The 15,162-nt window shown below is 60.0% G+C and overlaps 1 protein-coding gene across 1 annotated transcript; it reads left to right on the top strand.

The window, feature by feature from the left end:
• Positions 1 to 7,610: 7,610 nt before the first annotated feature.
• Positions 7,611 to 14,822, top strand: SLC2A6 (solute carrier family 2 member 6). Its single transcript, XM_006217499.4, has 10 exons — positions 7,611 to 7,741; positions 8,299 to 8,461; positions 9,462 to 9,668; positions 10,229 to 10,328; positions 10,940 to 11,151; positions 11,572 to 11,724; positions 12,304 to 12,412; positions 12,743 to 12,928; positions 13,052 to 13,197; positions 14,070 to 14,822. The coding sequence occupies exons 1-10, from the start codon at positions 7,650 to 7,652 to the stop codon at positions 14,223 to 14,225; spliced, it is 1,524 nt and encodes a 507-aa protein (XP_006217561.1). The 5' UTR covers positions 7,611 to 7,649; the 3' UTR covers positions 14,226 to 14,822.
• Positions 14,823 to 15,162: the final 340 nt, after the last annotated feature.

Raw genomic sequence — 15,162 nt, 5'->3', positions numbered from 1 at the left:
CTGCTGCGCCCCCAGGCGACACAACTAGATTCCAGGCAGGGAGAATCAGGTAGGACCCATAACCTCTCCAATCAGGAAGGTGGCGCTCCCTGGACAGTCCTGTCGACACCCCCCGCCAGAACTAGCTCATGTGGCCACTCAGCTGCACAGCTGCTAGGGAAACCTATTTTCGGGTAGATACACTGCCACCCCAAACACAACTGGGGCCCTTTTAGGAGGTAAGCAGAAAGCAACTGAGGTAGCAGTGTCGCCCCACCACCCCTTAGACTGATTTGAAAGGAGACTCGGGCTGTGGAACTCTCCTGAGGCCACACAGCTGGCGACAGCCTCTTCTCTCAAGGAGACACCTCCCTGTCCCCCTGGGGCCACTTTAACCCTGCCTTGCAAACACCCACCAGACCATGCCCAGGCTAGTAGGAAAGATGGCAGTTCTACTCCGTCCTCAGTCTCCCATAGGGAGGCCATGTGGCTTAAACACATGAGTGCACATGCACACACACAGGTGTGCACACAGACACGCCTATATGTATACGCACATGTGCATGCACATATACGCAGATACAGGTGTCACGGTGCATATGTGCTCACGTGCACACACAGGCACGCATGTAGGCACACACACGGGCACACGCACACACACGCACGTGTACACAGACATGCACCCACACGGCATGTGTGTCACGTATGCATGTGGTGCATGTCTGCAGCACATGAGCGTACTTGTGCGCGCACAGACATGCATACACACAGGCACACCAGCACCTATGCGTGCTCACACACACACACACATGCACACCAGCAAGCTGCCGGCTCCCAGCGACTTGCTGCCGAAGGGCTCAGAGAGCAGCCAGCTGCCCCACGCCAGGACTCTCTGGCTCACCAGCCCCATACCTGGGCCCATCCTGTCACCCTTGGCGACACCCAGCCCACTGGAAGCGCAGACTTTCCTAACCTCAGGCATCTGGCTGCCCTGGCATCCCTGGAAGGTGGGGGGCAGAGTTGGGGGAGTGTCGGGAGGCGAAGAAGGAAAAACCCCAAATGGAACCACAATATTTACAAAATGGGTCACTGAATTACACAGAACAACATTTCCCCGGAGGACGCAGTTCCTTCCTGGACGAGCTTCGCGCAGATGCCTGCGCCGGCCTCAGGCGCTGCGGAGGGGGCTCCGCGGAAGCAGGGAGGGGGCCGCTGGAACCGAGTCGGAAGCCACAGGGCATTTTCTCAGGCGCCGGTCAGAGATGCAGCAGGGGGCCCACACACACTCGGCCCCACCCCGTGTGGGCTGGGGGCAGGGCCGAGGCCTCAGGCAAGGTCCAGAGAGAATTCTCCCCACCCTGCTCCCCGGGGATGGACGATGGCTTCTTTGCTCATCTAGGCTTCCCTGCACCCCCCAGACTGGAAGCCACCTCTGGGGGGAGTGGGGGCGATTGCCTGGGGTCGGTGGACACGGGTCTCACACCGGGAGGGGAGGGGCCGAGGGCTCTGTTCTGACTCCGCCAGCCTCGGGGAGGGTGTGAGGAGGGATGTGGGGCCTGGGACCCCCAGAGGCCCCCAGCCCAGGGAGGAGGGAGGAAGAAAGGGAAGGAGAAGAGAGGGAGGAGTGAGGGAGGAGGGGGGAGGAGTAGGACTGAGCGCAGAGCCACCAAGCTCCCTGGGCATCCGTCCATTCACCCCACTTCCCCACAGTGTCTGGCACACGGGAAGGGTCTTGGTAAGTTACTTGCTCAATGAGAGGCAGGGAGTCTGGAGCCTCCAGTCCTGAGGGTCTGCACGGCCTCCACACCCCCAGAAACGCGCATCTTCCTTTGCCCGGAGCCCAAGAAAAGGCCGCTGTGGGGCAGAAAGGCAAAGACGACCCCGGGCAGAGACCACCCCCTCCCTGCCCCGCCCCGCCCCGCCCCGCCCCGCCGCCTCGCGCACAGTTCTCCCGCACCCCCCTGCTTCCTTCCTGACGACTTAAGGAGAATATAGATCAGAAATGAAGGGAAAGAAGATAAATAGTAAACGATCAGAGAAGTTCTCTCTTGGTAATGAGATCTGTGCTGATCCACAATCAAAATTTCCCACGTTAAAACACCTTCGCCTCCTGTGCCCCGATGGGAACCCAAAGGCATCGCACTGCAGATGGTGTAATTCTGGTTTTGGCCACCAGGTGGAGGCCGAGATCAGCGCATCCCGCCTCAGCCCTGGAGAGGGAGCGGGCTTCCTCCGAGGGTTTTCTGGGTTCCAGGAGGAGGGGAAGAAACAGACACAGAGGGAGACGGCCCGCTGCGGAGGCGACCGCAGAACGCCCACCCACTGGTGCCCAGAACACAACAAAACCCAGAAGCAGGTATTGCCGTCCTCCTTTGATGTCAGCAGAAACCAAGGTGTGGAACGAAGGGCCTTGTTTTGTCGACCTTTGCACGGCCAGCACGCTCAGAGCCTGGGCTGGAACCTTCATTTCATGGCTCACTTTTACTCCACAAATACCCACGGGTCACCTGGCTTTATCTGCAACACTCAGGGAGGTAAGGGAAGGATGGGGACCGAGCCCAAGCCCTGCAGCAAACCAGGATGGGACAGAGCTGAGCCGATGCTGCCCCAGGCCTCTCGGCCCACCTTCCACGGTGGGCGCGAGGCCCCAGCCACGGCCTTCTGCAGCAGAGCACAGGGCTCACCCGCATTCCTGCCCTCCAGTCAAGGGGGTGCTTGGGGGCCTCCTGGGAACTCACTGGGGCAGCCATGGGCACACACTGAGGGCTTGTCGCAGTTTGGCCCGGGGGTAGCTGGCCACCACCATGCCTGGCTCTGATCCTGCGGTGCCACTCCTGCCTGTACCACGCCCAGCCCCGGGACCCCCCCACTCCCTGCTCAAGAACCTCCTTAGCAGGAGCCTTGGAGGGGCCTGTCCCGCACCAGCCACGCTGAGAGCAGGAGGAACAGCAGGACCAGGGCTGCAGCCAAGGTCAGGGAGGGCACCAGGTCCGAGTCCTCGGGGCCAGGGATGCCATCGGCCGGGGCACGGTTAGGGACGGCAGGAGCGCCGGACAGCTGGGTGTCAGAGACCTTCTCCCCAGGGGGCCCTGGCTGGCCCATCTGTGAGAAGGAGGCGAGGGACAGGACTGCCTCTGGGAAGGGGCCGACCACCCATCCTCTGCCTGCCCTCCCATCCCCCTCCCTCAGGAACCCCGACATAGCAGGAGTGAGAGGCCAAGAGGTGACCCTGGGCAGTGACTCTCTGAGCCTCAGTTGTTTCCTCTGTAAAATGGGGATGCTGAGACCACCATGGGAGGATGAGGACCGAACGAGACAGCCCCTGGGCTACCGGCATTCCCTCCAACTCCTCACCTTCTCCCTGGATTTGATGGGAGGCTGGGCAGTCAAGTTCAGCCCCACTGACTTCCTCGGAGGCCTTTTGCCCTGGGCCAGGGAGGCCGGAATGCAGCTCGGCCAGTTTCCTGGGCAGCGGGAAGCCAGCAGATCTGTCTGGAGGGACCTTTGTCAAACTGCAGGAGGAACTGTATCAAAGGCACCAGCCTCTCTCTGCTGACATGGCAGCAAAGGAAGTGGGCACCAGGTCACACCCATCTTATGGATGGGGAAAGTGAGGCTCCATAAAGGAAGTGGCTCCTTGGAGCAGGCCTCTTGAGAAGCCTCAGGGTTGGGAGGAGGGGGTCATGGCAGCCCAAGGCCCTGTCCTCAGGCTCCTCTTCTGTACAGGGATAGTTTGGACTTGTTAAGTTCTGGTGCCCTCAGTCAGCCAGCGAGGTCCAGGGAACGAAGTTGTCTCTGCCCGGCCCCTCCCCAACCCTGGCAGTTCTGCAGGACGTTTACCTTCCAGCCGTGGGGGCTCCCAAGTCCTAGGAGAGGCCTGCCCCGGAGCTGCCACGTTCCCCAGGGGCAGGCACCGGTGAGCAGCAGCCTGAGTGGATTCACAAGGGGCCCTTCCTCTAAAGAACCACTTCTCAGGGGGCCTCCCCCAGGGAGGGGCTGGAGCTGGGGGCGGAGCCTCCGAGTGGGTGTGTCCAGGGTGGGAAAAGCCGTTTTCCCAGGCCCAGCAGAGCCAGCTGCCCCCAGTCCCAGGCCAGTGCTTTCTGCTACCCCTAAGCTGAGACTCCCTACATGGGGGCTGGGGGAGGCTAAGGACGAGGGGCAGGTTCTAAATTCAAGTCGGAAAGGGGCTTCCTGGCCCCGGCTGTGTGCCCATGCTGTGCCAGGCACCGGCAGGGTGGAAGAGGGGGATAGTTGCACGTCACCCCCAGAGGCCAGGCTCCCCAGCAGGGCAGACCCAGGTGAGAGTGGGCAGGAGAGAAGATGGGAGGGTTAAGGGCCTGAGGACCACAGAAGTGTCCTGAAGGAAGTTACCTTTTAAGGGCAAAGGTAGCCATCACGTTGCTAATTTTAAAAGCAAGAACGTTTGAAATAACCTTAATGCTCATGACAGCAGATTCATAAGCGAGTCCAGGTTCGTCCACTCAAGAAGCTTAAAAAGTTAAGACAGGGTTAGTTATGAGGAGAGTCACACAGCTTAATTTTTTTAGCCCCCAAACTTAAAATAACCTGCCCAGGAGAAGGAAATTTCCCCTTACCCCTTCCTGGTTTCTTTCGGCTCGTCTAGTCATTTAATTGACACAAGACAGATTAACAGGAGGGAAAAAACAACTTAAATTTCATATATAAGGAGGTCTTACAGGACCCAAAGAAATGACCAAAGCAGGCAGCTTTTCTACTTTTTAGGCAAAAAAAAAAAATTATGAAGAACTGACAAGACAAAGAAACTTCAGGCTTGAGTACTAATCAGTGAAGGAACTTAACAGAGTGTTACACAGCCTCTTGCCCTGAATTCTCCGTCTCTGGCGATGATGTCTCTCTGCCTCCTGGTGCGGGGAAGGTGTCTTCCACACGGGAAATTTACTTCCTGCTTTCAGGGGGCCAGAGAGGAGGGTCGGCATGTCCTTTCTGCATCCATTGTTTCTCAAGTAACTTTAATTCAAAATAATCAATATGCCACTTTGGAATATTTAGGGGTGGCTTGCCCTGAGCCCCATGAAACCCAGATGCCCATCAAAGGATGGAGCTCGTGCACAGCAACAAAAAGAGAACAAACCCCTGGCAACACAGCACAGACGAATCTCACAGACACGCTGAGTGGACGAAGCTGGAAAAACCAGCGTTTAATGTAAGGTTCTCTTTCTGTGAAACTCGAGAAAAGCTACATCTATTCTACGACCACAGACGACAGTGAGTAGCTTCTGGGGGTGGGGAGGGGGCACCGGCTGGAGGATGGGAATGTGCTGCGTCCTGACTGGCGGGCGGCTGGGTGATACAGTCGTCAACGCTCATAAATCTACACGCTTGAGATGGGTTCGTTTTACTGTACACAGATTGCACCTGAATAAAGCTGACTTTGAAAGAAAAAAAAATTGGAAAAAGAGCCAGAAACAAGAGCAGTGTCCACGCAAGAGGTCCAAGAGCAAGATGAACAAGTCCACAGTAAAAGAAGTCAGGGTCATGAGGCCTCGGGAGGGCGGGTCTGACTGGGAAGGGTTACCTGGGACTTGCTAGGGTAATTAGAAGCTTCTTTCTTAGTCTGAGCCTGATTCCAAGGGTGCACACCGAGGCTTATTCATTGAGCTGTACCTTTAAGATGCTGTTATGGAATCCAGGTTAGGCTGCTTGCTGCTCAAAAGCCAGTACTCGAGAGACAAGTGCTGGTAGGAAATGAAAGAGTGCTTTGTTCAGGAGGCCAGCAACCAAGGGAGAAGGTGGACTCGTGTCCAAAAGCCAACTTCCCCTTTGCCAATCGGGGCAAGAGCTTTAAAAGGGGAATTTCGGGGGTGCACAGGGGGAAAGAGGGGGCTACCTGCAGAACAGCACAGTAAGATCTGACAGTCGTCTTGAAATTGGCTTGACTGGCATCATCTTGATGGTTTTAAGTAGACTTAATCTTCAGCGTCAGGGTCAGTTTTTTCCCATTTCCTTGGAGGCCAGGTCTTGGAATTGTGCAAGATGGAGCAGCTTATGTCACGGCGACAGTCTGGTCGCCATGTAGTTAACTCTTCCACCTGGTGAGGGCTTCAGTATCTGTAAAACAGCTGAAAGGCTATGGCTCAGAATGTTACCGACTGCCTTTGAGGAGGACCTGCGGGTCCTCGGCTTTGTGTAATGACTGAACTATTATTGTTTCGTCCTGTTTGCTTTTCTTTGCTTCTGCATTTTTTCCATTTCTCTGATTACATGTATTCTTTGGCTTCAGTTTTTCTACAGACCAGAGACAGGAGGAGGACATAGGGGTGGGAGGGGATCTGTCCTGGGAAGGCCTCGTACAGCCCAGCTTCCTTTCGATGTGTCATATCTCAGTTTTCAAAACATGGCCATGAGGACTATGCAACATTCTAGCAAGAGTCACTATTTACTAGGTGTGCCTGGGTCCAAAGCCGAGGCCCTCGTGGCAGGGAAATGCTTTAAATACAGTGTGAAGTGTCAGATACACAGTCAATGGGCAAATATGTAAAAACAGACACATGGGGGAAAGACAGGAAGGAAAAGCACTAACATGCCAGCAGGGAGAGGCTGCTGCCAGTGGGTGTGCCTTTCCCATGTCTCTGTTTTCTCTGTTCTAATATGGCTATATTTCAATGGTAATAAAAGGGAATTATAACAACTTTTTAAAACCTGTTCCTATTTTGATATCTAAAATTTGGAAATAACCCGAAGGACCTGCTAAAAAACAAAATAGACGTGGTACACCCCTGCAGCAGAATGGAGCCTGATCCAGCCCTTCTTTCTGAAAAAAATCCGAAGGGAGACCTGGAACTAGCAACTCAGTTATTTTTGGAGAGTGGGTTTCCAGGGAATTTTCCATTTCTGCTTTCCTTATTTTTGAATTTTATCTTACTACCTGGATAAGCCCAAGTTACTGCTGCAATCAGAAACAGGGAAAATACAGTACAAGCCTCGCCCACTGGAATGCCACCCCCTCCTCCTCCCACACATCCTCAACTGTGGCTGTCCCGGATACTCGCAAGCCCGCTTTCACCGCGTCAAGGAACAACGATGTGGCAGGCAGAGGGGAGTCAAGCGCAAGGCGGAGCGCACAGCCTTGCGGAGGGGGCCAAGCGTCCGCTCGCTGTGTGATCTTAAGAGACTTGCTGCGCCTCTCTGGCATCAGTTTCCTCCTGCCTGTAGCAGCTGAGCCCGGGGGCGGGATGCAGTCTGCGCCCCAGTGCTGATACCCGGCTCCGACCCAAATGTGGACACAGGCGAATGGGAAAGGGCCCTGCACGATCTTCAAGCGTCTCCCTCCGTGAGGGGTTCCCTTCGGCTTGGCGAACCCCGGGGCCTCCAGGGGCGCACGAGGCGCGAGCCGCATTCCGGGAAAACCCTGCCGCCCCGCCCCAGCTCCGCGCCCCGGGAAAGCCCGGCCGCGCCCCGCACCCGAGCCCGCGCCCCGGGAAAGCCCGGCTGCCCCACCCGGTCGCTTCGCCCGCATCCCCAGCATCCGCACCGCTCGCGGCCGCCCCATTGGCCAGCGCCCGCTCTGCAGGGCCGCCCCGCAGCCAATCGCGGCCGGGGGGCGGAGCTGCGGGCTCGGCCGGATGCTCAGAGCCGCTGCGTCCCGACGCGCCTCTGGCCGGAGCTGCCGCTGCCAAGAGAGGCTTGCCATGCAGGAGCCGCTGCTGGGAACCGAGGGCCCGGACTATGACACCTTCCCAGAAAGGACGCCCCCGTCGCCGAGGGAGAGGACGGGAGTCGGGTGAGTCTCTGGCATCGAGGCTGCGGGTGGGGGCTAGGGATGGCGCTGGTGCCCTCCAGCGGGCCGCTGGCTACCATCCTGGGCCTCCGCTGACCTTCAGTAAGTCTCCACCAAGGGTCCATACGGTCCCTTCCTGCCGCAGACAAGCTCGTCTTGTTTAAGGATCTGGTCCCCCTGACTAGCAGGCCCAGGCCCCAAATGGCAGAGACAGGGGGACTGAGGCCCAGAGAGGTCAAGGGACTGGCCTAAGGTCATGCAACAAGCCTTAGATGGCAAAGCGGGAAGCAAAAACTAAGCCTCCTCCACTGGGGAATAGCACTCCTCCACCGGTGTCTCAGCCACCACGATGGGCTATGGGGCGACAGCCCTCATGCCCTGGGGGTTTCCCAAGGGAGCTGGTGGTGCTCAGGCCTGGGAGGTGCCAATCTGACTGACCCAGACCTTTCAAGCGCTACCCTCTAAGCAGGCAACCACTGTGATCAGGACAGGCAGCAGTTAGGTGAGGCAGGATTCAAAGACCCTGATGGCTCTGCACCTGCCTCTCCCACACACACCAGGGCCCTGCAGAACAAGAGGCTGTTCCTGGCTACCTTCGCTGCTGTGCTGGGCAATTTCAGCTTCGGGTACGCCCTGGTCTACACGTCCCCCGTCATCCCCGCCCTGGAGCACTCCTTGGATCCAAACCTGAGTCTGACCAAAACCCAGGCATCCTGGTTTGGGGTAAGGGCAATGCTCTGAGCCCCTCTGAGAGGAGCAGAGCAGGGGAGCAGGGACCCACTGAGCTCTGTCCCCAGCTAGGAACCCCTCAAAAGCTCAGCTGTGAGACCCCTCCAGGTCCCTGGTCTGCCCCTCCCCCACCTACTCTAGACTGGAGGGGGAGGGGAGTGAGGCCAGATAATGGACCTGAAATAAAAAGAGGAAGTGAAAGCTGATGGAGAGGGCGGGAAGGAGCAGGTGGTGAAGTGTCCTAAAGGTCTCCATCAGGTGGGGTTGAGGGTTCCCCAGACCCCCCACACCCAGAGCTGGGCTGTCACAGCAGAGCAGACACCTCCCTGGATGAGGGCGGTAGGGGAATCAGGTACAAAGGAAAGGGGCACTGCTGGGATAAGGAGGGTTCCAGGACAGATTGTGGGCATGTGGGTAGGAGAGCATGGCCCTCAGAGTCCCAAGATTCTAGAACTGCAATCTTAGTAGCCTCAAATTTATAATTACAACATATTAGCTAACATAATAATAGCCAGTGTGTACCGAGCACTTAGTGTGGCCAGGCCTGCGCGAGGCACCTTACATGAGAGCTGGCTGACTCCAGGGCCAACCCTATGAAGTAGGTGCTACCGCTCTCCCCATAGGACAGCTGAGGAAACTGAGGCTCAGACAGGCTAAGCAGCATGCCCAAGTCACTGACTGGCTCCTACTCGCTACACTGGACAGGGAATCAGCCCCTAAATCACAGAATTCTCCTGTCTGCTACATTACAGTATCAGACACATGGCCCCACCTTCTCCCCAGGGCTGGACTCCCGTTGTGGCATCCCTGACACATGGTTGTCCCCGTGCTGCTTGCACACCGCTGGAGACAGGAGGCTCACTGCCATCTGGGGCCTGAGTCCTGCGGCCCGAGCTCCTGGGACAGCCTGGAAAAGCAGCTGTCTCTAGGCTCTGACGGGACATAGGAGGAGCCGGGTGCCCAGACATATCTGCCCTGTGCCCTTTCTCCGCAGTCCGTGTTCACCTTGGGCGCGGCGGCTGGGGGCCTCAGTGCCATGGTCCTCAACGACCTCCTGGGCCGGAAGCTCAGCATCATGTTCTCGGCTGTGCCCTCGGCAGCCGGCTACGCTCTCATGGCGGGTGCCCATGGCCTCTGGATGTTGCTCCTGGGGAGGACGCTCACAGGCTTTGCCGGGGGGCTCACAGCTGCCTGCATCCCGGTAAGGCCAGGACTACCCACCCAGCCCCCCCGCTGCCTTGGGGTTTGTCCTGACCTCCATCAGCTGAGGCTTCCTGGCCCCGGAGCGCCCCGGTCAGTGGGGATGTGTCTGCCAGGGAGCCTCAGCTCACCCACACCCGGGCAGCTGATTTAGGGGAAATCAGCGGTCCCTACTCTGGACCCCCCAGACTTCCTGCCCTGAGTCCTGACAGACCCATTGCCCAATCAGAGAAAGTCCACATTGAGCAACACAATGGGAAGGAAAGGGAAGTTCCTGCCCTGCACCCTCCCCGGGACCCCTCCCCTCACCCACCCCTCCACACACCCTCTCAGGGGCCAGGCAAGTCCAGCAGGGGATGAAGACCCCCGGGAGAAGCAGAGGCCAGAGTGTGGGTGCCTTGGACCTCCTAGTTCCCCACCCCACGTCCCCAGGTCCGCGCTGAGCGCACCCGCCCACTTGACAGTTGGGGCGGCTGAGGCCCGCAGGAGCTCATGCTGTAAGTCGCAGACAGGACGAGAGCCCGGCTGTGTTCTCAGCGGGGGCGGGGGTGTGTCTTGCAGGTGTACGTGTCTGAGATTGCTCCCCCAGGTGTTCGTGGGGCCCTGGGGGCCACACCCCAGCTCATGGCGGTGTTCGGATCACTGTCCCTCTACGCCCTTGGCAAGTACTAAGCACCTGCCATTGCAGGCTGGGTGGGGGCAGGTGCCGCTGAGCAGAAATGGGTGGGGGAAGGGAACGAACGTGCTCCCAAATGAACCTGGGGCTGGCAGGCAAGAGACTCGGCTACTATCATGTTGTGTGCCTCTGGGCAATTCCTTGCCCCTCTCTGGTCACAAGTCCCCATTATTAACTGGGCAGTCAGGACTTCTCTTGGTCTGGCAGTCTTTAAACTGTCTTTTAACAGCAGAATGTTTCCTGTCAAATCGTCTTAACTGGGAAGTCCATATTGACAAGTGATCAGAGTGCAGCTGGTTTGGTGGGGTGGGGGTTGGTGGGGTTTGGTGGGCCTTGCTGCTCAGGCTACCCCTCTGTTACTCTGCCATGGGCCTTGAGACCCTCCAAGGACCCAGGCCTTGTGCCAGGGGCCAGGTGATCCCTGGGGCCCCTCTTGAGTAAAATCACAGAGGCCTGGAGCAGTCAGGGTAGGCTTCCTGTAGGAGGTGGCCCTGGGACTTACCCTTGAGGGCAGATGAGGCCGCTCCAAGGCCCCCGCGGGAGGGGGCTCTGTGCCCAGCCCAGAGCCAGCTCCTCACCCCTACCCTCACCCCCAGGCCTGTTGCTGCCGTGGCGCTGGCTGGCGGTGGCTGGGGAGGTGCCTGTGCTCATCATGGTCCTGCTGCTCAGCTTCATGCCCAACTCACCTCGCTTCCTGCTCTCGCGGGGCAGGGACTCGGAGGCGCTACAGGCGCTGGCCTGGCTTCGAGGAGCTGATGTCGACATCCGCTGGGAGTTTGGGCAGATCCAGGACAACGTTCGGAGACAGGTGTGAAGGGGCGGGTGCCCACAGCTCTATGGGGCTGTGGCCAGTCACTCGGCCTTACGAGCCTCAGTTGCTTTTCATGGAAAATGAGGACAAACAACAGGTCTCCCTCCAGGAATGGGGGTGGGGGCGGCGGGATGCCGGGGCCTCTGGCCCAGGGCACAGGCGCTGTGCAGCGGATGCCTGGGGACCCAGCAGCACTGACAAGCAGGAGTCTGCCTTGGCTCACCCACTCATCCAAGAGCCTGGGTCCACACAGGGGTCCCTGGGCCTGTCCGCAGAGCCAGGGTTGCCTCCGTGCACGGGGTATTTCCTGGAGGAGGGAAGAAGGGCACCTCCTACCCAGCCCCATGCAGCCCCAGGTGGGGTGGCGGCAGCGGGAGGGGCAGCACAGCCCCCTCAGCAGCAGCCTGGTGTCTCCAGAGCAGCCGCATATCGTGGGCCGAGGCCCGGGACCCCCACATGTACCGGCCCATCGCCATTGCCTTGCTGATGCGCTTCCTGCAGCAGCTGACAGGCATCACGCCCATCCTCGTCTACCTGCAGTCCATCTTCGACAGCACTGCCGTCCTGCTGGTGAGAGCCCAGCCCCCACCACACCACTCTGCCCCCAGCGCCCGGTGCGGCCACTGCTTGTGCTTGCTGCGCGCCTGCTCTGTGCCAGGGCCAGGTGCCTGTGCGGGTGGAGACGTCAGAGTCTCTTAACTGTTTCTGTGCCACGCACCAGTTCTCAGAGTAATGTTTAAAATAAAAACGCAGAATTACAGGGGAAACCAGTTTTGTAGAACTGTAGACCCAGGGCACCACAGATCCCAAGTTCAGAGCACCTGCCACTCACGGAGGGAAGTCACTTCCCCGCCAAACCTCAGCTTCCTCCTCTGTGAAATGGAGATAACAGTGAGCCCCGCGTCCCAGGCTCAGAGGGAGATGAGATTTGATTACTGACAGTGCAGTTCCACAGCCAGCGTCCTGCCTGGATTCCGTGCAGTGGGAACAGCACTCACGGCCTTGCCCAGGAGGCCCCACGGGCTTGGCTGGGCGACCAGAGAAAGCCCCTGGCACCAAGCAGCCAAGCCTAGGGCCCTGAACTGGGAAGGGGGGGATGGAGAAGCAGCAGGCTGGGGCCCCTCAGCCCCAGCGACTTCCTCCCTGCAGCCCCCCAAGGATGATGCAGCCATCGTGGGGGCGGTGAGGCTCCTGTCCGTACTGATCGCCGCCCTCACCATGGACCTGGCCGGCCGCAAGGTCCTGCTCTTCATCTCAGGTGAGCATGGGCCCCCACCCACACTTAACTCATTTGCTCCTTCAGCCGCTGCTGAACGTTGTGCCAGCCCTCACGGTGGGAGCTCCGAGGGGCCTGGGTCTCCCCCAACTCGCAGGGCCCAACGCACCAGCTGCTCCAGAAAGGCCCAGGCTCATGTGAACAAACAGGCCGACAGCAACACACACACTGGGTGTGACAGGAGCCCACACGCAGCAGGCAGGAGCCACCAGTCACAGGCGGCCACGAAGGCGGCCTAACGGGGACTGGGCCGCATGGGGCACAGGGCGCTGAGGGTCCTGGCCCCGCCGTGGGCCACCTGTCTGTCCACAGCAGCCAGCATGTTCGCTGCCAACCTGACGCTGGGGCTGTACGTCCACTTTGGTCCGAAACCTCTGACCCCCAACAGCACTGTGGGCCTAGAGAGTGCGCCCCTGTGGGGCACAGAACAGCCCCCAGCCACGCCCGCCAGCCTCCTCACCCTGGTGCCCCTGCTGGCCACCATGCTCTTCATCATGGGTAAGTGTGGCAGGGGCTCCACGAGGGCCGGGGCCGGGGGCGTCCTGTGTGTGAGGTGTGGGGACAGAGAGGCTTCCCCTCGCACCCTGCGGGGCTGAGCCCGCCCGTCCCCATCTCCCGCAGGCTACGCCATGGGCTGGGGGCCCATCACCTGGCTCCTCATGTCGGAGATCCTGCCCCTGCGGGCCCGCGGTGTGGCCTCGGGGCTGTGTGTGCTGGTCAGCTGGCTCACCGCCTTCGCCCTCACCAAGTCCTTCCTGCTGGTGGTGGTGAGTGCTGGGCCCCAGGCCCTCTCTGGCCGGTGCCAGGGGCTGCACTGAGGACGTCTCCATCATGTCCCCTAAGCCTCAGCACACACTCTCCAAACTGAGGCCATGGGCCGTGGAGACACAGAGCAGCAAAGGCCCTTTCAGCACAGCAGACAGACAGGGAACTGTCAGGAGCAGTCAGGTGGCTGACCTCCCCAGCCAGCGTCGGACCAGAGCCCCGAGGGCCACGCCTGCCCGCCCCGCCTGTCACCCTTGCCCGGGCAGCCGGGCCTTCTGTCTGTGTGGGCAGACTGCACACACACGGCTCCCACCTGGCTTCACACAGCCTCCTCTTTCAGACCCCCCTCAGGCCCTGGAGTCAACCAGACCCTCCGAGTCCCAGTTCCCAACTCCCACGTGGGAGAATCTGATGGGACAGCCAGGGCATCAGGTGCGGCCAGTGGGGCAGGGCGGGGTGGGGGCACCCAGAGCGGGTAAGCCAGCTGGGAGGCAGAGTGCAGGTGGGTGGGAGGGCGATGAGCGCGCACTCCCAGCCAGGCTACAGTGGCAGGCCTCCCGTGTGCGGGCCGTGGAATGAACTACGGGCTGAGAACGAACTACGGGCGCCGGGACGGGGGAGAGAGGCAAGGGCCCGGGCCAGGGTGGCTCCGGCTGAGAGGAAGGCTGTGCGCAGCCTCTGAGGGCCTGGCGTGCCACGCTGAAGCCTCTGGTTTCCTGCTGGAGGCGGTGGGGAGCCCCGGGTCTGAGCAGGGGAAAGAGCGGGTGAAGTGCCCAGCTCCAGGCTGGCTAACTCTAGCAGGGGCCATGAAGCTCGTGCTGGGCGGGAGGACCCTGGGTTCCCGCGTGACCCGGCACCCCCTCTTCATCCCCAGAATGCCTTCGGCCTCCAGGTGCCTTTCTTCTTCTTCGCCGCCATCTGCTTGGTGAACCTGGCGTTCACTGGCTGCTGTGTGCCTGAGACCAAGGGCCGGTCACTGGAGCAGATCGAGTCCTTCTTCCGCACCGGGAGGAGGTCCTTTCTGCGCTAGGGCAGGGTCCCCGCCCGAGAGGCCAAACCACTGGGCGGCTGGAGCTGTGCACTGGCCGCAGTCCTACACCTCATGTCCAGGAGGCAGCAGCAACTCGCCCTCGGCCAGAGCACAGGAGGACCGGCCAGAAGCGGGGTGGCCCCCAGCACATGTTCTGGCTCTGGGCAGGCGGCACACCGTGCAGCCTCGGCCTTGGCTCAGGCAGCCTGCGCTGTCGCACCCGCATCGGCTGAGACCCGCTGGCAAAGGAGGCAGCCACGTGGCCCGGGTCCAGGGACAAAGCCCAGCTGGGCAACCTGAGGCCTGGCTCCTCACTCACACACAGAGAGCTGTGCTGAGGACAGAGACAGGGCTGGAGCTGGTGGTGTGGCCCCGCGCAGGTCATCGGCACCTCACCCTATTCTCATCACTTGGTGACCATCAGCATCTTGGCTCTGGGGAGGAAGACAGAAGTGCACCTCTGCGGGCTTGTGGACACCACAGGGAGCATTCTGGACTGCCAGATCCAGCACAGACGCTTCCTTCTGCACCCACCCAACTTCTAGGAAGAGGGGTACTCAAGTGCAAAAGCACGCTCACCCAGTTTACAGAAATAAATCAGGCCACAGCCCAGAAGAGGAAGAAGTGGGGTTTACTCCAGGTGGGGTCTGGACCCACATTCTCCGCCCAGGTTCACCAGGGCCCATGGCACCAGGTAGGGCCCCTTCCATGGCCACCCCAACCTGTCCCAGCAAGGCAGAGACAAGGAAGGGGCGAGGCAGCCGTGGGGGAGAGCCCTGGGGTTGGCCCTGCCCACAACGCTCTGCCTGTGAGCTCGGGCTGAGATGCTGTGAGCAGGCGGGCGCAGGGCCAGCAGCAGAGCAGGTACTTGATAAAATGGCAGTTCCTCCCAGGGCCAGTGGCCCCCACTCAGCCGGGGTGGGGCTGGGGCATCCCT

This window comes from Vicugna pacos, chromosome 4 (assembly GCF_048564905.1).
Source record: "Vicugna pacos chromosome 4, VicPac4, whole genome shotgun sequence".
NCBI classification, from domain to species: domain Eukaryota; kingdom Metazoa; phylum Chordata; class Mammalia; order Artiodactyla; family Camelidae; genus Vicugna; species Vicugna pacos.
The sequence above is the reverse complement of the archived record's forward strand: the minus strand, read 5'-3'. Positions and strand labels throughout refer to the sequence as shown.

Bases quoted from the DNA above. Each gene is read 5' to 3' on its own strand.
- SLC2A6 (XM_006217499.4), top strand. From the start codon at position 7,650: ATGCAGGAGCCGCTGCTGGGAACCGAGGGCCCGGACTATGACACCTTC. The intron at 9,669-10,228 runs GTAAGGCCAGGA...TGTGTCTTGCAG, and splicing joins TCACAGCTGCCTGCATCCCG to GTGTACGTGTCTGAGATTGC. The intron at 10,329-10,939 runs GCAAGTACTAAG...CCTCACCCCCAG, and splicing joins ACTGTCCCTCTACGCCCTTG to GCCTGTTGCTGCCGTGGCGC.